Source organism: Cyrtonyx montezumae, unplaced genomic scaffold (genome assembly GCF_038088225.1).
Source record: "Cyrtonyx montezumae isolate F1298 unplaced genomic scaffold, pur_monq_1.0 scaffold_2, whole genome shotgun sequence".
Classification (NCBI taxonomy): domain Eukaryota; kingdom Metazoa; phylum Chordata; class Aves; order Galliformes; family Odontophoridae; genus Cyrtonyx; species Cyrtonyx montezumae.
In genome coordinates, this window is record NW_027071936.1 from 12,375,779 (window position 1) to 12,398,870 (window position 23,092).

Below are 23,092 nucleotides of genomic sequence, written 5' to 3' on the forward strand. Positions count from 1 at the left end.
TCTATTAGATGGAGAAGCATAAAGGAATGCAAAGCATATGTAAAAAGCTTATTGGGTTACAGGGTGTCTTAGGCATGCATATGTTACGCAGCCTGTTTCAATAAACATGAGCTGCTTCCCTTTTGAGAAAGACCTTAGGGAGACTGTCTCCATCTCCCACAACTTCCTTATAAGCAAAATGGAGAAATGAAGAAGAGATTAGGTTACAATAATGCGAGGGTGTCCAGGCTGGAAATCCATTTTACAAGAGCAGTTATCAATAGCTCTCTGTCAAACTGGGAAGACACGGTAATGGGGTCTGCCCTGGTTCTAATACCAGTCAATAATCTCATTAATGACCTGGCATAGAAGGTGCAGTAATAAAACTCCAGATGACACTACGAAGGCAGCAAGCTGTTCAGAGAAAAGGCTGAGAATTTCAGCCTATCTTGAAAAAACTCTAACTATGGTATAAAGAGAAATCATAAAAATAATTCAGTTGGAAAATAGAAAATATATGCAAAAAGCAACAATGATAACAACTGTATTGTTCTAATTATAATGACAAATCAATTTAGAGCAACAGGTTTGCTACCAAGCCAGAAATAATAAATGCTTCTGAAAAAGTATGAACAAATCTACTCATTAATCAAATAAAGGCAGCAACAAAAGAAAACAAGTTCCCAAATATAGAGAAGTTTCTCTAAGAGCGGTCTCAAATTAAACTGGCTTTTCTTTGAAACATTACCAAGCTCTCTGTCTGATTTTCATACAACATTAACAAAACTAACTAGGAATATAAACAATAGCAATGTAAACTAAGAAGTAATTAAATGAGTTCAGTACCATGTCTGTTTGTTTCTTAAAAGGTACTAAATAGTATTTTCACAGAATTAAAATACATTTAACAATTCTGAGCAGAAGATGTAATTTAAAGACACTCAATATTGTAAAGACATGAGTGCTAATCTAACTAGAAAGTGACAACGATGGAGGCACCAGTGACATTCCAAAGAACTTTTATTTTGCCTCGCTTAAATGAGTAGGGAAAAAGTAGAAAATTAAATTCTATGCAACATACCACCTCTTGAAATCAAAGTCTTACAAGTTCAACCAATGCAATGCTTATACTACAGTGCAGCATTAGTTTCTCACTCCAATTCTCAACCCATGGCCTTCAAAGGTTACTGACAAAGACTGGATATGAACACACATCTGCTTTGGTTTTCTCTGTGGAAGCATACTAACAGCCAACAAGAACTGCTTCCAAAGCTAGCTCATGTTAGACCTCCTTGTAACATGTGATGCCACCAGCTGAGATGAACAATTATCACAACAAGCATCACTAATTTACATTCGCTCTCATCACGGAAGAAGCATGAAGAAACCACTTCCATTTATTTTAATTTATCAACTCAGTGGTTCTTAACATTTAAGAATTTTTCAGGTGGAACAGGAATACAACCCTTGTTTTTCCTGTATGTTCCACCTTCTGTGCAATGAAACAGAATAAAAAGCATACACTTTGGCCTGACAATTTCAAGATCTTGAAAGTAGCATCCAAAACCCTCTGTATTTCTATAAATGGATGCATTCAACTGCTACGTTTTCTTAAGTTGTAGAAGTAGCAACAAAAGCCTAGGGAGCTTACAGTGAAGAAAGAACATATTTAATCTTTCTTCAAATTTTTCATCATTTAAAACATTTATGAATTTTTTTTTTCCAGTATGCTAGTTGCATTCAGTTACCACTGGAAAATAACAGAAAAGATACAGGTATGAAAATATTTTGTTGAAGTACTGCAGCACAAGCAGACTCTTCCAGTCAATCTAAACACTCCAAGATGCACAAGGCCTCCTCCTCATTATTTTTTCAGAAAAAGTAATGCCTCCTAACTTATTCCAGGGACAGATTCTTTATCCTTTATCTATTTATTCCTCATTGTAAAAGTTCATTTTGACCCTTTTGGATCTGAATTGGCATCCTCTTTCCATCTCACAGTCAATCAAGGAAAGAAAGGCCATAGCAGAAAAGTGCCCCAAAATGAGGTTAGATGTTCAGATCTAAAACGATAAAGGAAGATAATGACTTGTAACTGCAACATTCTTAACTAAACTGGGCGGAAACACAAATAGAATATGAGTTTTACTGGTTAAAAACTGATACCAGCATCTATTGAGCTATCAATGGCTTAAAAATTCTGTGGAGGAACAAAAAGACGGGGAAATTCACCTACAGCACAAAGCACAATCCTGCCTTATTTCAATCTTCGTGCTAGAAGTGCTAAATTTTACAAAAGAAAATTCACTGAAGTACTCTGCAGGTTACAAATGTATATTTCATCTTTTCTTAAATGACAGTATAGTTTCCAAACTTCTTCCCCTCTTTCCATTAACTGTGGATCTACAGAGTAAACACAGATGCAGTACAAAATAGGTTGACACCATTCAAGAAGGTTTTTACCTTGATATCAGAAGTGTCACGCTGACTGTTGCGCCAGGCTCTCGAAATAGATGAAAAAGTTCTATCTGCATGATCGAACTTCCCACCTTGTAGATTTAGGAAAAGTGTTGTAAAGGGTTCCTAAAAACATTTTAAAAGCAATTATTAAAAACAGGAATGTACTTCTTTAGTAACTTCAGGAAATTTGTAATTCTATTCTGATTCAGTTAATGATGCCATTCTTCTGGAAGACGCGTGTTTAACTGAAAAAAGTTAGTTCTATTATCAAAAAATGAGAAATACAAAATCATGTTTGTATCTTCAACAAATTATTTGATTTCTACTCTATGCACATAAATACAGATACAGAAAAGACTATGTATATTAAATAAATATTTACAGTGTGGAGGAGAAGCCACAATTAATTGCTTTCAAAATCATGAAATAGTTCAATATTTTTACCTGAGATTTTCTTAAAAAGCATTTAAGATTTATTTGATTTTGTTAAAGGTAATCTATTAATGTAGTATTAAATACGGATAGCTTTATGATTGTTTTTGTTTAATACATGATTTGTGATTTAGGAAAGAAAAACGGTTGAGATTTTAAAGCCACCTCTTAGTTAAAGAGCACTTAAGCATGTATTAGTGGATAACTGCTTGAAATTAGCGAAGTGCTATACATTACTTCAAGGATTTATGTATGCTTGTACTATTCCAACAAGCTTTAATTAATGATGTAATGCTAATGCTTTCCCAAAGAAATTACATTAAGAGGTAAGTAGTTTTCCAATCTCATCGAAAAATGCATTGTTTAATCAATATATTATCAATATGCAGTGTCTCAGAAGTTCCTTCCATCCAAATTGCAACAAATGAAAAAGATATATTTATTTTATCATAGAATCTCAGAAAACTACTCATTTTATATCATTAGGAAGTGAAAATTAAATACTTTCAGAAAGAACCACAAGTGTTCAAAATATATAAAGTTTAGAAAACATGTAAGGAAAGTTAAGTATGTTTTGAGTATCATAAGAACATACACTAAAAAAGTAATTATTAAGGAGAAAAATTTTTAGTAATTAGAGAAGTACGTACCATAAACATTAAATCCCCTCACTCAACTTTGAAATACATTTATCCTTGGTAATCAAACTAAGGTACCGATTACAGTTACTCAAAAATCTTGGCATTCTCTCATGCCATTTGCTTTTAGTTAAATTCATTCCTAGCTGTTATTTAATTTTTATCATCAATTGAATGAAATATGTTTTTAAACAATATACTTACAATTCTTAATAACCACGCGAGTGCAAAACTTGCAGTTGAATAATGTGTACCATAGTGAAACTTTGGAACTTGATCATCTTCCCAGGATTCATATCTCTCAGCAAAGAAAGCTGCTCTCTTTGGGTTCAAAGCTCCAATAGGCTACAAAGTTAGCAGAAATAAATAGGTGAGTATTAGCACGTATTACCACATCATACTGCTGGTTTATTTTTTAGCAAGAATCAGTATCACTGAGCATGGAAAATAACGCTTGTGGTCTTTTGTAAAAACAAGTGCCTGTTGTCCCTGTTCTGGAAGGTCCGGTCTGCCAGGGGCTAGCAACAGGTGCAGTACTCTCTAAGCAGCTGTATAAACTCCATATATAAAACCAGAATCCCAAGCACACTCAAAAAGCTGTTTGGAAAAAAGGAAGTCTCATCCACATCCTTATAGGTGTAATTTGCTTTTACAACTGATAGACAAACACTGAAACTCAATTCACAGAATGCCTTGGACAAACGGAATGTCTCTGATAATAAAGAGGTGTTAACTTGTGTTCTTGGGAGTGGGGGGTTGGTTGAGCGGGATGAACACATCTTTGGTATAAAGAAAAGGAGTAAGTAATGGGGTAGAAGAATACTAACAGCACAAACGGATTTTTGACGTTACTGCTCTTCTTGTTTGTATGCTTCCTTTTTACCATCTCAAGACAAATGTTACTTAATGAAAAAAACCTGTAACACTGCAGTAGGCAAATACAATAGCTGATTACTGGTAAAAAAAATGTGGATACAAAACATACATATAATGTATGCATGATTTTAAAAAAATCTATCAAACTTTCACCAACGTAGGTAAGCACTGAACAAAGACTGAGAAAAATGTAAGAAAAATAATGCTTTGGCATCAATAGCCATGCACTTACTCAGCAGAATTTGACATAAAAGATAAAGAAAAATGAGTACGCTTCACATTCATCACTGAGAAACCCAAAAGTGAATGTAGCTGTTCCACATTCTGTAAGACGTCTAAAATATCTTCATATGTACATGTAAAACAAATACATAATACAACTTGTGCACATATGGAAAATACTCTTTGCATATTATTAATGTAAACTATGCCCATCTGAAAAAACAATAAAAGTAGAAAACTATAACTTAAGAATGCGCAAAATTATTTTCTTGTTTCTGCATTGCAAAAACAAATGAATATACTGCAAGACAAGGAGAAACTTCAGAAGTACCTGAACACAATCAATAACCTAGTTAGTAATTCAAGCACAGTTCAAGCAAAAGAAAATATTCTGCTATTCTGGTTATTACTTTACAAATATCTTCTTTGTAGCTCACGTGAAATCTGGCATGGCACCTTTAAAGTACTTTCTCCTCAACGATAGAGCAAATCTATTAAAGACTAAAGAGCTTATCCTAAATTTTTTACTTAAAGTGGCTTTCAAATTACACTAGGATAAATAAAACATCTTATGTTAATTACTATTTCTGCAGTTCACTAATTTGAAATCCAACCCTTTAAAATAAGTGGTTCTTGTATAAAAGGATTGTTATCTGATTTAACAAATTTATTCCAGGAAAGAATGAAACTGACTCTAAGAACTCCTTTGTTGCAAGAACCATTTTGGAATCTCCATCTGTACTGATTTTCCCTAAAGATTCAGCTATGCTTGAGGGGAAAAAAAGAAGAAAGAAGGTCATCGTTAAACAAATTATATGAATTAAAATAGAAACAGTGTTGTGATGTATGGTTCTGTAACATTTTATGCTTTCTCTTTATCTGCCTCTGTTTTTATTACTCTCCAAATGAGTATGGCTCAAATCAATAGTTATAAAATTACATTCCTTGAATATAAAGCTAAACACAATTAGAATTGATTTCATTTTCTTTTCAGAAAAAAAAAAATAATAATAATGGCATCAAACAGAGACCCATACAGCTAGAATCCACAGTATTGATTTTGGGTGTTATTGTTACAGTTGGTTTCTGAAGCCTGCAACAGGACAACTATCAAGACATGTCACATTTATATGCAAGCAAATAAAAAAAAATCCCCAAATGAAAGAAAGCTTAGGGGAAAAAAAAGAACCATGGAGCTGTGCACTGACAATGATACACTATCAGCTTACTCAGAGAAGTTACAGTGGGAATACACACATTGAATTATACATTACACGAATGCACTGATTTATTGTGGTAATAACATCCACCTCATTAAAAGATTCTGCTTTGCTGCAGTTGGAAGACTACATATTGTTTACTGCTATAAATTAATGGCAACACACAGAAGACTGTAGGACCCTTCTAACAATAGATCTGTAATGACAGTGCTGTATATCACAGCTTCCCCAGCAGCTTCATAATAAAATGGAGACAATGTATTGGGCTAATACATTCTACCAGGCAGGCCCATATTTTTCTGACAACTGCTTTTAAGGATGAGGTGATTCTGGTGTATTACACTGCACTGTTAACAGTTAACTGAGCTTGAGCTACAGAATAAAGCACAAATAAGCAATATTTTAATATCCTCTGACTTTTAATTTAGAAAAGATTCAATCGAAATTTTGTAACTATTGTTAATTGCAAAATGAACAGGGAATCGTGATTACACACTAGATTCTCTCCTCTGTGGATAAATAGCAAGGGAAATGAGTAAATACAAACTATGCTAGATATAGCTGAGAGACCAGAAATTGCACTACTCAACATAGTTACCCTTTGCCTCAGAGTACAAGGGAAACACAGGCTAAAAGCCTTCACATCCATACATTTCAGACTATATTTTCTCCGCAGCACCACTTTTAAGATAATAAAATCAGGCATTAGCTCATCAACTAAAAATAATTACTTAGCTGGAGGAAAAAAAGGTAGAGAGAAAAATTCTAACAAGCAAAAACAATGGATGACATTGCAGAAGCTAAGACAAAATAAATCACTTATGGCTACTAAGCTATCAAACCATACTGGAAAAAGTAACGCATATGGTTTTCAAGTTCACTGGAAAAAATGGAAAATGGTGCAAAATGTATAAAGAAGTGGGAAACTGATGTTTTCGTTTTCTTTGTTTTCTCAAGCGTTAAATAGAGCGAGCATTGGATGTTGTACCAATCTTTTTCTTTCTTTGAGACAGATCATAGAATCGTTGGTTGAAAAATAACTGAGAAAACACACTGATCTACTACTGTTAAATATGTTCAAAAACTATGGTGTATGGTTATTCTTGCTGCTCTTTCATCATATTTGGTGCAAGACAAACTGGAACAGTGGCACATTTTGCCTCCATTTTCACACGAAGCCTTGCTGTACCATCAGTCATCTCTAACAGAGATGAGCAGAATGTCCACTGCTTCCCTAAAAAGGGCAGAACCTCCTGGACTCAGCCACATGTGTTTAAGAACAGAAACGCTTCGAAAAATAATCAAGTGCATTTGGGAAAACTGCTAGTTACCTAACATAAACAGATATAAAATGTGCAAAAATATCAACCAAGAATTCAAGTATCAAGTATTTCAGAACTTCACCATGACAAAAAATGCAACTTCTTAGCCAATCGATATCTATAGTTTGTTACTTTATAAATAAGTGAATTATTCATACAATAAAAAGAGCTTTGTTCTTCCGTACAAAACTATGAACTGATATCTCTTTCTCAGATAAATTTTAAAAGGCAATTCCTTAGAACTTATTTCCACAGTAAGATCTGAAAAATATTCTTGCCTTCCTTACAGTAATCACAAGATATAAAATCATTGTCACAAACGTAGCAAGAACACCTTTTTGTTTCCCCAACTTTTATACTGTATGTACTTTCAAACATGCTGAATAAACTGTCCATCTTCTTTTACGACATGTTATTACACATCACATTCAAAAGCCCCTTTGTCTCTGGTACTCATAAGTTGTCAAGAAGTGGTATGAGTGGCTCTTTTTCTCCAAGTTTACTCATGACACACATCTGTATCTCTCACCACATACACCCCCTATGCAAGCTTCATTTCTCACTACTGATGAGCTCAGAATCATTCCAGAAGAGTGAGCCAACCTTACACATAACACTCACATTTGCATACTAGAGATCTTCTTAATGACTCTTTAAGCTATATCTTCTCCCTTCTCAATTTTAAATTTGCATAATAGAAGATGACACTAAGACTATCAGGGAACAGAAACACACCAGAAAACATAAAACCATCATCATTAAACACTAGACAGCTGACCAGAGCTACTTTTCCCCCTCAAAACAACTTTTTCTCAGCTTGCTCATGCTAGACACTAAAACTGTGCATTTAGCTTAAGCTATACAGAAACAGTATGAAGAAAACAGCCAAAGTCTCCCTAAAATAAGAAGGCATATAGTGACACTGATTTTGACAAAAATGAAGAATTAGGCAAGTGTGCAGTATCCAGGGAAAGAAAAATAAAAACTAAAAAAAAAAAAAGACCTTTTCCCTTATGATGTCTTACAATATTCCGTGCATTTTTTTTTAAAATACAGATCCAAACAGGTATTTTTATTCCCATGAATTCGATCTTCAGTATCATTAAATTAAATTTTGTAGCACCCTTGCCAAGTATTATGTTTCTTTCTGAATTAATTTATTTTGAAGATGAATATCTGGTTTTAATTACTCGTACTTTCCAGATATTGACTTGCCTTTAAACATCATCAGTACCATCAGGTCATCTCATCTAGACTTGTGTTTTTACGACATGCCATTAAATTCCTTCCCATTTCATGATTTTGAGCGTCCAAACATTTACACTTGATTACAGTACGAATTGTAGTTGGCTAACCTGCTTTCCAAAAAGACATCAGACATGGACAGTCTGAAGTTTTTCCTGGAAGCTTATTCTACTGGCAACTACCAGTCTTCCTTAAAAGTCATGAACTTCAGTTTAGCTATGAATATATTGGCGCATTCAGCAAAGTAGTCTTACTATGTGTCTCTCTGAGGCATATCACAGACTCTACTTTCCTAATGTTTTCTATAAATATGTTTATAAATTGCAATTAAGACTTTACACTGAATAGATGCCAAGTGCTGTACACTCTACTGCAATCTACCTGCAGCTGCATTTTTAGAGAATTGCTTGTTTAGTTACTTTAAGTATTACCAGCACATGATTAACTCCCAGAAGCAGCCAGTACTTGTAATATTGTTAAGAATTCTTGTTCACCTAAGTACAACTTCTTTTTACTGTACAGAGCCATCAAGACAAGACGCCAGGTTTTCATTGCACCTCAACCTTAATGTTTGTCATTTCGGAAATACCTGCAAATAAATCCATACAAAGTAAACCAGTAGTCTTCCACCTGTTGTTTTTGTTCTCGTGAAAGGACACCAAATGCCATGCCCACCCTCAGCAATTACTCTCATTGATTGCTAAAACAATCCACTCTTGCTCTCAAAACACCACATACCATTTTCTTAAAAATGCTATATCATGCAACTCATGCAATTTCTTTAGAGGACATTTTACCTTTAACCTACATCTAACCTGAATTCATTGAAGAACTGCACCCAAAATAAAACTACGAACACAACCATCTGCTGAACTGTTTTAACTCCCTGCACTGATCTATAGAACAGGTCCTTCAGCTGCTCTAGAAAATGAATTCTCCACTTAGATACATCTTTAATTTGTTTACACTACTGGCCACCAACCACCTCATTTAATACTTGCACACACATCTTAGGGTGCAGACAACTATTTCCCAGCAGATCTTTTTTTTAAGTGACACGTATAACTAGCAGACTTTGACCAGCACTTCTATCACACATAGAGTCCATGGGCATTTCCTGATGCACTGCATATGGGATAAAATGCCACAACCCTCTAACCTCTTTGTTTCAAAAATGAATTCAGTAAAATGAATATATTCAAAAACCACTGAGCATTTTTTCTTAGTAAACTTACTGCTTTAAAACAGCAGTCTGTCTTGACAAGCTCTCCTTGAACTCCTTTTTTAAAAAACTTACCTGATCACATTATGTTATAAAAATTTGTTTTCTAAACTCAGTTACACTCAGTTTACTTCAAGGAAACTAAGAATTCAAAAAAGAAGTCAAAAAAAAAAAAAAGGAGAAATTAACTGTGTTCAAGTTAAATGAGAGTATTCATGAGTAGAATTACGTGCACTTGGAATTACAAGTGAATTATATGGTAATTTATTAGGATTTTTAAAGAGCTCATACACACCTTCAAAACAAGAACAGCCAGTAGCAAAAACTGATCTAAAAGTGCCTAACAACTTCTATACAAATACTAACAAAAGTGCAAAGTACAGAAGCTTCCCAAAGTCCAAAAACAGATTATAGTCTTAAGCATTAAAAAACGCAGAAAAACTAGATACAACAATCACTGAAGTCTTAAGATACAACTTAAATCACCTAAACTCTTAGAAGAATTTCAATTTAAAGGAAAAATTTCAGTGGTTTCCTTTTTTGTGTCATGACATTACTAACAGTAGCATCAAATACTATCATTGACTTAAGAGATTCCAAAACAAAACACTGTCTAGACACTATGCACTACTGTACTGCAAACCTACAAAATAATTAAGAACCCACACATTTTTATGTAAGGTTTTATTCATTGTTCAGCAAAACAATGTTTCATGCACTGCATAGTTGAGATAGAACTACACTGCAGTATCAATGGGGAGGTAAACTAAAGGGAGCTACTATGCTTCATAGTCTTCCAAAAGGACAGGGTGAAAGGACATTGTATGTACCTGTGAATCATGAGGAGAAATCAAGCTGACAGAGATGAAGAGAGTATAGCATTGCAGTTGTATTACTCACAAAATAAGCTTGCTAGCCAAAAGCAACCATTTGCATACACGGTCCATGACATCGAGTGCAAGAAATCTCTGCATTATCATCTACTTATTAAAAAAAAAAAAAAGCAACAAGAGAAAAGTAAAAAACCCTTTATGAAATTCCAGAAACAGTATCAAGCGAGAAGCCACATGCACTTGAGTCATGACAGCTGACACTGAAAACAATGCCTTCCCTTCACAGACAATACTCCTCTAACAACACAGGACACTGTCTCAGAAATCAATAGCCATCACACTTAACAGCAGATCTACATACACCTATACTAACATCACAGGAACTGAACCTACAAGCTGACACAAATATGAACTGTCTGCAGGTTAAGCGTTAGGACACCCAAAATAAATAGCGTCCATCATGTGCAAGCATCAAGCCCTACAAACAAACACCAGTGGGCTATAAAAATTAGATTCTGACCATACATTCCAGTTACTTAAGTCAAAGGAGAAACTGGGTAGAGACCAGCACTCAAATCAGGACTCTTCCTTGTGCTGTGAAAAGTTGAACATTTCTTCTTCTTGTTTGCATTTGTTTGGCTTTACACATGAACTTTTCTCTTCAGCTATTGGTAAAATGTAAATACATAACATACTCAGAAAAGTACAATGAAACTGAAAAAGAAGAGGTAACTAATGATCGAGACTTGCAGTCCCACAAAAGCACAGAATGCCTTTCTCACTCCAGGATATCTCAGGAAGAAGGTCTTACTGTTTGCTACTCTTTTTCAAGACTGTGTAAATGCAAATTTGGTGCCAATTAAACCCTCCAAAAAAGCAAAGTAACAAAACCCATCATAATAATAGAAATGTTTAATTAAGAAATTAATAGCAAGATAATCATCTCCAATTTTTCACTACTTTCCACTAGTGATTCCTTTTTGTTTATTATTTTCTGAACATTATATTCTATTTTTGCTATTTGAATGTTTTTATAAACCAAAAGTTGCCTTTAAAGTAAAGTCTAGCACTAAAGTAATCAGACAGAAAAACTATTCAGACTAGACATAAAATACACTGTAATTTAAAGTCATAAAACAACGTCACATCAATGAAAGCACCAATCTTAAAGTATTAAGTTGAATATATAAACTTGTAAAATTACTACAGCTAAAGCAGAGCAACAGTTGTATAGACATTTTCTCCAACAGACTGACAAATTATTTATGACAGCTTAACAAACCCAGAAACCATACACAAAGATGGAAAAAAAAAAACCTCACTTCCACAGTAGTGATCATAAATAATAACTTGAGAAAATCGTAATTTGTTACTGGTCTGGCACGTAAAAAAAGAAAACAAAACAACATGTACATGCTTACAATAGGAAACACCAAAAAACTTGTGAAACTCAATACTTTATCTTAATGGAAATGAATCATAAATTATGAAAAATGGGAGCATCGTACAGTGATATGTTCCCACAAGCCTCTCACATACTAGTGACCCTGACTACTTGCACAATATCATGTAGGTCACTCTGAAAGTCATGCCTCATAATTATCTCCATACTACAACAAATTCTAAGCTACAGAGCTTTTTTTTTTTTTCCCAACATCACCAGAACTGTTAGCTATGCATTTTCCACAGTGATCAACAAGAGCCTGTATTTTTATATGCTCAAAAAAAATCTGCATCAGCACAGTTAAACCACAGACACTGTCACCAGTGCTGAAGTGCACTACTCAGTGCGCTCACATCCACTGTTTGGACCCTATCAATATTCAGCAAGTGCTAATGAAAGTAATAGATTATTGGTGGGCAGGTTCAACCTCTACTGCCATACTGTCAACATCCACCTCTGATGTTGTGGGCAAATGATATAAAATAGAAAGTATGGCTTTTCAGAGTAGTCCTTGTATATTTACAGCTCTGAAAGTATTTTTCTTCCAGTTTTTTTTTTTTTTCCCCCAGGAAAAATTCACAAATTCACTTAAAATTTTATCTACAATAACCTGAAGCTACAAATTGCAAAGCTTAGCTGTATATCATGCAAAAAACTCATTTACATCTATTTTGAATCTGGTAACCACTTCATTTTCTTTCTTCCAAGATTAAAAATATCAAAGATACAGCAAACAATTGTCTACTTTATTTCCCCCATATTACTGTGACTACCCAAAACATGCGTGAAATTGCTTTATTTTGATTGCTAGGTTTTCTGTGATCATTTTAAGGGTTATGAACCACGCACAGTTCATTTCCAATTAGAAATCTCTACACATTCAGGTCATTTGAACAAATTCAGGATAGAGAATAACATCAGATACAAATGAATAACCACATTTTGAATACACGTTGTTAATTACAATTTACTATTTTTATCTTCATTTGTATATTACAAACAGTACAGTTCCTTGAGGTTGAGAATTTTTGTCTATGAAAGACAACAGCGGCTTGCATAAAGCAAGATTCTAAAACTACATCAACAAATTTTGCTTCATTCTTTTCAAGTAAGCTCAAAACAGATCTGAAATACAAACAAGGAATAAAAAAATACTTCTTCACAAGATCCACTCATCCACTTCTACACATGCTTTAAAGAAGAAAATTTTATAGAGAATATAGCCAACTGATGACAAGAAAATAAAAAAAAACCTATAGAATGATTGTTACGTCAATGTAACAGAGCACTGTAGACTCCCAAAATATTTAACTAATTATCTCTAAACTAAGGATTTAAGAAGGAAAGTTCCTACAAATCATCTCAAAGATATTTACATGATCAGCACAAAAAGACAATCCTTGAAAACCTGAATACAACTCAGAGAGAAAGTAAAACTAATATATCAGAGGGCATCGAGCAAAGACATATTAAGCACAGGAACTTCCACTGAAATAACCGCTCCTTCCTCTCTGCACACTCCTGCCTTTCAGCACAACAGCAGCTCGCGTTCGGCCGGCGCGGCCCCTGTCCGTGGTGCTGAAGTACCCCACCCGACGGATAGCGTTGCTCCACGGGAGAATCTGAACACGCTGCTGCAAAACCAACCTCAGGAGCCAGGGAAGAGGACTCCGGAGCCGATCGCTCTCTCAGCCATGTGACCATTTGTAGTTTTGTCTCCTCATTTCGAGGAAAGTGTCCAAGAACAACAGAATGACTCAACTGTCACAGAAGATAACTGAACACTCTTACTACTCGCAAAAGTCCGTGAAAGTAACTGTCTGAGGGTTACTGACATTGCAAAGACTTACAAAAAATCAATTTTTCACCCGTTTACAAGCTGCAAAAAGACTTAAAACCAAACTTTTAAAGGAAATATATCAGACTACAAAGCATTAGTTGATACGATTTCCTGGTTTGCAATAGATTTTCAGGCCCCCCCAAAAAGAAAGCCTGTAACAGTCCAAAGGTTACAGCACTACCTTGGAATGGGAACAAGAAAACTTCACGCACTTGCACAGCTTTCTTTAAAGAGATACTTCAGTCCAGATTTCCCGTAACACTAGCGTGGATCTCAACAAAACCTCCCAATTCCTCCCTAATCCTCTTTCTTCAGAAAAAAAGAATGACAGACTAGGAAGGACAGCTTTGTCCTTCACCAACACACGCATCCCTAAAAATCAAGATACTGCTTAGACTACTGCTTCCTGATTGAATGCTTCCTTTCTCTTAGAAGATTATTGTAACATGATTATGTCAAGCTCTAAAAGCTTCTTTGCACAGGCAGGTAGGGAGCTCAAATATACAGCTATAGCAAGAGGAAAAATATCCATACCTGCTTTTGGAGCTTATCCTGTCTTTGTTTGGAATGTTTTCAATTAAGTGGTAAGTTTTTGGCAAAAGTACAGATGACAAATATACTGCACGGCAGTAACAAGGGAACTTTCGGATTCAGCAATGGTGTCACAGGTTTCATTGTCAAAATTCCAATTGCAAATGACTACCTAAGTAAATCTTACTAGGAAGCAATAATTGGCCCCATGGTTATCTTGTTCTTCTCACTGTCTTCCACCGCCCTATTCTGGAACATGTTTTACGTTTAGAAGGACACTGAGTAGTTCTGATGAGTTAATCAGTTTTATTTGGAACACTAAATTCATTCCATGTGTTGGAGTATGAGGTGAATAAAGCGTCATTTTACACTTCCTACGTAAAAAGCAAGTATCATGTCTTAATTTCTAATGCATCTTTAGCCATTTTTTTTTTAAATATGCAACTTTTCAATAGGTAAAGATCAAAACAGCTACTACTTTCCATCTCCTTGCCAAAAACTGCAAGACATAAGCAAATTTCATGCCCTTTCCCCTCTCTCCTCACATAGGAAAGTACTCACTGAATTTGTTATACACACTGAATTTGTGCTCTTGAGATGCACACCCTGCAACACATTTGAGATCAATATACTGAAGAACCATCAATGAAGCCTACATCAGAAGAAAAAAATTAGACTGGTTTGTCATAATAATAAAAATAAATAAAAACCTATTAATTCCTTTGAAGTGTGATACCACTGAGTCTCACATGCCAATTGAAAACAATTTCGCTGAAGGTAAAAGGTTTGGGTTTTCTGTCATTGTTTGGGGATTTTTTTGTTTTTAGGCTTTTTTTTTTTTTTTTTTGACTTTCACACTCTTAACTGTAACAGAATTACTTACGTAACAGCCAGTATAAAAATAGTGACAAATTACCAAGTATTGCCAAAAAATGATAAAAAAGAATAAAAAAAAGTAGTGCATACACATGTAGCTAAAGTGAGAACAAACCATTTAAGAATGGTATAATTTCCTTCTAATAGCGTCAGTTTATGATTTTGCAAAAATCTTGAAAGACAAATTATTAACAGCTACTTGCATACAACAAGATCTTACAACAAACTTTCGAGGAAGTAAAATCATGCTTTGAGAACTCAATGTTTTCCCTTTATTCAAGTTTAGAAACATGAAAAACGTATTGCTTCTAGTGAACAAAGCAAAAAAAAGCACTTTTGAATAACATCAGTAATACAGGAAACGTAACACATTCTGGTGGGAAACTGTCTGCTGTATAAATAAAATATATGCAGCTACACATATAATATGTAATACTCTTTCCAAACCATCATGACCTCTTAAGAAATAAACACAGAAGTCAAAGCAGGGTAAAAGACTGGCAGTGCACTCCTGGCATTTGTCAGGAGCATTTGTCAGACTGACAGTAATATTAACCACAATCCATTTCAGTTGCTTTGGTTTATCATTGTGTGACTGATGTTCAAAACAGTTCCATAAGAAATTGCTTAAATAAAGTGTTGGTTTAACCTACGCACTACAATTCTTTAAATCTTCACTAACTGTGGACTTTTAGCTGATAGATTAACAAAACTGTTATTCTTATTTGTCACTTTACAGTGCATAACATTTACTTACAACATTTAAAAAAAACCTTCATTTTTAATTTTCTCATCAACCAATAAAAATATTGACCTTACATCTTTCCTTTAAGAACAGAATACAATTACATATTTTTAAAATTTTCCTAAAGCACAGACATACTATAATACATAACTTTCACTTAATTTGAAGCATTACTCTAAAGACAATAGTATGACAATGAAAATATCACAATACACGTAACAGTCAAACATTTCCATAGTTGAAAAGCAGCAAAGCACTGCTGGTTAATATCTTCCAGACACTTGTCATGAATCCACTATCTGACACAAAGTTTCAAACTTAAGCTACACAGTTTATACTGTTAGAAATGCCAAAACACTAAACCAAAACCCAAACTTCTGTGATCTCAGGTATGACAAAGATTTTCATTAAGTATACAGGCATGATTTGCATTCTTCTGAAAAAAGCCATTAAGCGTCCTGAGACAAAGGCGCACTACGACGAACAACTACCAAAACCTACTCCAGAATTTCATTAACATAAAGTTATGATAATAATTATTATTATTAAAAAATCAGATCAAGAAACTGTGGGTTTACTATCCAATCTCTTACCAGAGGTAAAACTAATACCTAACCAAAACAGAGAGAAATTTTTCTACTTTGCATATAGTCCTACCTATGCACCTGACTCATGAAGAGCACATCTTCCATGAACAAAAGTTGAGGGAGCTGAGCTTGGTTAGCTTTGGAGAAAAAGTTCAGAGAGGAACACTTATTTGAAAGAAGCTTATAAACAGGAGGGAAAGCAACTCTGTACAGTCTGATAGCGTAGAACAAGGGGGGAATGGCTTCAAAGCAAAACAGACTACAGATAGGTTAGATGTCAGAAAGAAATTCTTTACTAAGAGGGATGTAAGGCTGCCCAGAGAAGATGTACACGACCCATCCCTGGAGATGCTCAAGACCAGGTTGGATGGGGCTCTGGGTACCTTCATCAAGTGGGTGGCAACCTCGCCCATGACATGGAGTTGAAACTGGGTAGGATTGGCTTTAAGGTCCCTAAACTTATGTCATTCTATTATTTTCTGATTCCATTCCAGGGTTTGACGAGAAAGCTAAGGACTACAATCTTACCTGAATTGGTTAGTTGACAAGTTAAAATACAATTAAAAGGAGATCCCTCAGAAGTTTAACAGCTGGACAGTCCTTTTATGTCATGAATTATTTTACTAATGGCATTATAGTTACAGTACAATTTAACAAAAAAGTAATGGAAATCAAGTCATAATCAAGAAAAATATTAATAGCATTTATTTTATGTACCTTTATTTTATGCACTAATTCAAGCTACACAGGGCTGATGTTACTCATAAGCTTTCAGTTTTCTCCAAAACATAATACAGCCAATTACCAATTCCTCTGTGTAGGTGAAGTGTATAAATAAAGCAACAGTAAAAGAACAGGTGTGTAGTATGAAATAAGATAAAATTCCCACACTCACTTAAGTTCAAGACCAAACATATGACTCTTCCCTTGTCTGCAGAACAGCTTTGAAATTAGGACTACATGAATCACACCAGTAAAGCTCTTCCTGCTACACCACTGATTGAGCAACAAACATACAGTCTTCAAACTTGTTATTTAACTTCTTGTAAAGATCACTATAATTTTCAATTATTTTTCTGACAATGAAATTCAACTGCCTTTTTTTCTAAATGTCTGAATTTTGCATTTCTTCTTGGTACCATCTTAACTCAATTTTTGCAGATTTTGAAGTTCCTATGTTTAGAACTATATCACTATTAACTACATCAATTTCTTAAAGTTAAATCTGTATTGGTGACAATAGTTCTAAATTCTTCTTAGATTTTTTTTTCGTCCTGAGAACTATTAAGGAAGCATTCACTAAATTCTATTAACTTCTCAATAAATTACTTCAAAATACTATTTACATTTGAAAAAAATTACAATGCAAACTGTGAGTGGGTTGACCTATGATTACAGATTTCCACCAGTCAGACACTGAGAATAAACAGAGTTCGTGACTTAATAAAAGAGATTATTAGAAAAAATTACAACAACAACACTGCAGTAACTTTGTACTTTATAATTAGAAATAAAAAACAATAATATTAACTAAAACCTGTAATATATCATTGTATATATCACATATAAAAAGACATATGCAAAACGTATGAATAGTCGGAATATACATACATATATGGATATATAGACAGAAACATATACCTGTCGGTACATGCATATGTATGATAAATACCCATTACCTTTAACAAGTCAAAGAGCTAAATCTGAAATGAAAAAACAAATTTTCAAAAGATTTTCAAACAGATCTGTTTAACCTCATCAGTAATTATCTGTAAATAAGAACTGCTAATAACTGCCTTCATTTGTTATTTACTTTTAATCACATTACCATCTTGTATAGAAAAAGTTTGTTGAAAGAACAAGATGAAATGATTTTTTTTCTTTACACTTACCACTAAGTCAGCAAACACCACAGGAGACATGAATAAGACTGAAAATTCATGTGATAATTAACAGGAAAAAATATATATACATATATATATGATGACAAATACCTTTGACAAATCTCTGAAGTTGCTAGGAAGCGTAAGGTCCAACTCATCTGATTCATAGTTGGTAAGAACCCAAGGGAAGATAGGGTACTGATTTAAATCATTGTAAGTGCGACCTGACAAACAACAAAAACAGCTTGAATTAAGGGACTTCCACTTGACTAAAATATCAACCTCTGAAGTTAAAACTATCTAATTTTATGAGCACCTCTAAAGAGCTCTAATTTATTTCAGATCTTCTATCATTTAAGTACTCCACCTTGCTTTAGTGAAAGGGATAATTAAGAAATTTTGAAACCGCTAGTACCGAATTTAAAACAAGGCAGCTCACCTCGCTTTGTGAACTGTTTTGCACGCAGTAAGAGTGACAGTTAAACATATTGATTTTCTATGCACTTTGTGCTTTGTCATCTTGTCTTCTATCTTCAAATGAAAACCCAAAAATAGAACAAGTCCAATGACTTTTGTGTTGCAAGAAGTTGAAGCAATTTCCATTGTGCACTGAATTCAGCATGTGAAGAAGCTCAGGATTTTTGGTTGAGAAATCATGCAATTAACTACCAATCTAGTTAGAGAAGCCAATTTAAAGTGGCCTTGATCCTCGGATACACATCAAAATGTAACAACAGAAACATCTGCAGAAAAACCCACAATGTTCTAGAACCACGTTCACATGTGCTACCCTCACAAACCTTTAAGATGGCATTAATAACCTTCCTCCAGTATAACTGAAATATCCTATTATAATTTTATTGTACACAATGTATACATTATAAAACAGGTTGTGTAATTACAGAACTTCCTTTTAATCCTGTCTTTGGATACTGCCACAGAAGCTCATTCAACATGAATATGCTCTCTAGATTTTGTCTGCTCTTAAAAGCCTCAAGGGAAAGGCTATTAATTCTTCCCAAGGAATGAATTGTAAAGTAATATCCCATCAGGTTATCAGAAAATAAATAAATAAGTAAATAAATGTCACTCTAAGTTTGTAATTTCCATTGTTCTCTTACACCACTTCATATTTTTCCACGGTGACTTGGAGAATTTTTTAAATGGTGTAGCTAGATGCTTACTTTCCCTTATCACTCGGTTACATTACACGTATTCTCTTATTCAGGATAAAGGATAATGACATTGATATCTTCGTTTCAAATTGATAGCCATCAAAACAATCTTCACTTTGCTAGTAGGGGCAACTAGGTTTTTCCTTTTTTACATAATCTTATTTTTTACCTCATTTAAACTTCAAATGCCAAATAGCTAGAAAATACTTCATTATTTATGCATTAAAACTGGAAAGGTTCATTCAACTAGAAAGAGAAAAAAGTGTCATGATCAATGACAAACAGATTTACACCTAAAAAAAATCTGCCAGTATCTTGGCATCCCTGACTTAAAGTCTGATTGCTGAAACTAGCAAAACTGACAATTTGTATTTAAGTAATTAGCACAAACAGGGGCATTTGCTCTACAGATCATCTTGGAAAGAGCCAAGTCTGTAAGAGATATTAGTAGACCATTCAACACGTTTTCACAATAGAAAAATGTGAACGCACATTCAAGAGGAATGAGTGAAGTTATTATTCTGAAGAAAATTTTGCATAGGAAAAGTTACTTATCCAAAGGGAAAAATGAACAGTACCTTACGATTACTGACACTGCCACCACTAACTAAACGCCTCCATTCATGAGTTTTATAATAATTTCCATTACCTGCTATTGTGTTCAGAAACATCAGGTATTCAAAGTTGGAAATCTCTCGGTGTTGCCATCGCTGTGTCATATTGGAAGCTTTGAAAATCTGTCGTGGACTAGCCAAAGAAATGCGTCTGAAAAACATAAGTAAACGTTTGAGGAAAATAATGGGAAAACCTGGAAGATATTCCTTTTTACTTAAAGTTTTTCTGGCAATAGAACATTTCTTTTTACTAGTTCAGTGCTACATTTCTATTTAGATCAAATCATTATCATAGATATCCAAAGCTTATATTTCAAGTTTTATAATCTAATGAGAAGAAAAGACACGGAACATATGACAACCGTACATACCAAGATGTTAAATCTTCCAAACATAAATCTTTGCAGCTGTGCAAATTCAGATGTTCCACAAAGGCTTAATGTATTATAGAAACATGTTACTACTAATTTAGAGAGATGGCAGGACATAAATAAGAAAATGACACAACTTATAATTCCACCAAAGAATAAGGAAATATTTTTACAAGGGATTCTTACATTTCTCAGGAACAATGATAAGATAACAGAACTTCTATTATGAATTTCATCTTCTTGAGATTTAAAATTCTGGACAGCGTTGGAGAGTTAGTCATAAAAGAATTCAATTAAACTTTAAAGTGTGAGGACATCTTTCCCAAAGTTTGTGAAAGAATACCAAACCACTTCTTGCAGTGCTAAATCACGCACAGAAAAGCTTATAATAAAATTCACAAAACTGTCTTCTTCAAACGTCTGTAAGTACCAGAGCCTCCTCTTTTAGGGAAAGAAGATCTAGATATAAGTTAAATTTATACATCGCAACAGGCATCAGAAAACAATTTCAGAAAACAGTTACAGTAAATGAATGCTCATTTTGATAAATGGCATTTAACTGCAAAGTCTAGCATCATAAACGGTGCAGTATTCTGAACAAATCTATATATACTTTCCATTTATATTTTAAAAACTTTCATATATAACTTAGTTTGCAAATAGTTATTATTAATTTTTTACATAGTAACAAAATGCCAATCAGCAATAGAAAGGAATTTTCTTCTGTACAGGGTAAAGAAAAGTAGACCACAAAACAGTGAAGACGTTGCTAAATGTTTCGATATCATTTCTAGCTAAGAAAATTTTATGCACAAAATAATTAAAAAATATATACTGCAAAAAGAGATTAATGAATATATTATTAGAGGTAGCAGTTTCTTGTAAAAATTCAGAAATGAATCTACATAATTCTTATCACTCATTAAATGCAAGAGAAAAATCAATCCAATTACACATAAGGGACACTTCAAAAACTACTTCCATCAGCCTCGGTGAACACAAAACTGTGCAGATGACTTCAATCCTGAAGATACCTGGTAAACAAGCCCAAATCATCCACTAGAAAAGCATGTGAAGTGCATCAATCAAAGTCTGGTGTTCCAAACAGAAATTCTGACATGGAAATACTGATTTCCCAGGCAAAAGGAAATACCACGCTAACCCTTCATGTGTTGTTTAGCTTATATTGGTCTACATATGATCAGAATATCCTTCTGATTAGAAACAATCATTTTCATCTACATTTAAATACCACAGAGTGGGTGTTACAGTCAAGCTAATCTAACTAAAAACCATCATAAAAGCTAAAAGGCTCGACAACCAATCTTACATCAGGCTTAAATATCAGAGAGTTGGCAACCACAAAGAAGCCTATTTTCCTTCATCACAGTAAGTCATACCAACAATAAGAAGATAGACATTTCAGAATATCTGTTTCTGTATCTGAAACAGACGGAAATCACAAAAAAAACCCTCAAATCCTATGTTGTTTATTATACTAATACATTGCAAAAAGCACACAGAACCAACAAGGATGTTTTGTGAAACAACAGAAATAAATGCTTTAAATCAATGGTTCAATGAAAAAAAGCACTTAGACCTCACAGATATAATCAACTCAAACTGTAAAATACCTGGTTTGAGGTAGTCCAAAGGTAGCCCCAATACCAACCCGAGGCAGACAGTTAACCACTTTCTTTACTGTTGATTGGTCAGGAAAGTTGAACATGACACCCACTGTGAACAGAGGAGTTTAAATTTGATGTTTTGTATTATTTATTTCAGACCTTTCTAGACCAAGAATTAAGCACTGAACAGACAGAAGACATGTTTCCTTCAGATTACCATCAATACACTCATATAATTTTCAAAAGTCTCCTATTTTGCATCGAGAGGAGTTTAAACAAAAATTGACAATTTAACAAGTTTAGAAGGCCTGCAGTTGTTTTGCATACTGAACAGAATTTAAACCTAGACATATAAACAACTAATTTCAAAAAGGGTAGTTTATATATAATCTAGTTAACTGGGTAAACATTTTCTAAATATTTTGAAAAATATCACCTTTGTGTTTTGCATGAAACAATAAAATGACATTAATGAACTAAACTACAAATCTGAAAAACGTAATCCAACTGTGATCACAAGGAAAGATTTTTAACTTCACGAAGTACAAGTAGAAGCGGGTTCTAAATAAGAAACTGTTTGTGGACATCATGAATATTCTGGTGGACAATATGCACTATGGTCTGCAAGATTTGTGTCCAATTCCTTCTCAGCTATGTTGAAGATTAGAGTTTGTTTTAAATTAAGAGAAAAGTTTTTGACTGTCATACTACTTGTAGTAAATATGTTATCCTATGAACCACGAAGTTCACATTAAAATTGTTGTCATGAAATCTAATACTACAGAGAATTTAAGTGTTTTATATTTGAAAGTGTCCCTTACAGATCCACTTCATTTGTGTTTTCGTAAGTTAATTCTTAAAATTTCATTAACAGTACAAAATACAGAGCACCTGTAGAATCTTAGTTTAACTGTAGCTACGCCATGTAACGTAAACTAAAATTTATAAG

The 23,092-nt window shown here is 33.9% G+C and overlaps 1 protein-coding gene across 4 annotated transcripts in view; it reads right to left on the reverse strand.

Annotated features, from left to right (window-relative positions):
* LRBA (LPS responsive beige-like anchor protein) overlaps nucleotides 1–23,092 on the reverse strand; it is a 363,630-nt gene that overhangs the window by 96,182 nt on the left and 244,356 nt on the right. For all 4 annotated transcript variants that reach the window (XM_065736365.1, XM_065736363.1, XM_065736364.1 and 1 more), the window contains 5 exons: nucleotides 22,150–22,252; nucleotides 20,180–20,295; nucleotides 18,467–18,579; nucleotides 3,714–3,854; nucleotides 2,443–2,562 (listed from right to left, as the gene is read on the reverse strand). In XM_065736365.1, the coding sequence (XP_065592437.1) occupies nucleotides 2,443–2,562; nucleotides 3,714–3,854; nucleotides 18,467–18,579; nucleotides 20,180–20,295; nucleotides 22,150–22,252 (593 nt within the window). The remainder of the gene's footprint in view (nucleotides 1–2,442; nucleotides 2,563–3,713; nucleotides 3,855–18,466; nucleotides 18,580–20,179; nucleotides 20,296–22,149; nucleotides 22,253–23,092) is intronic.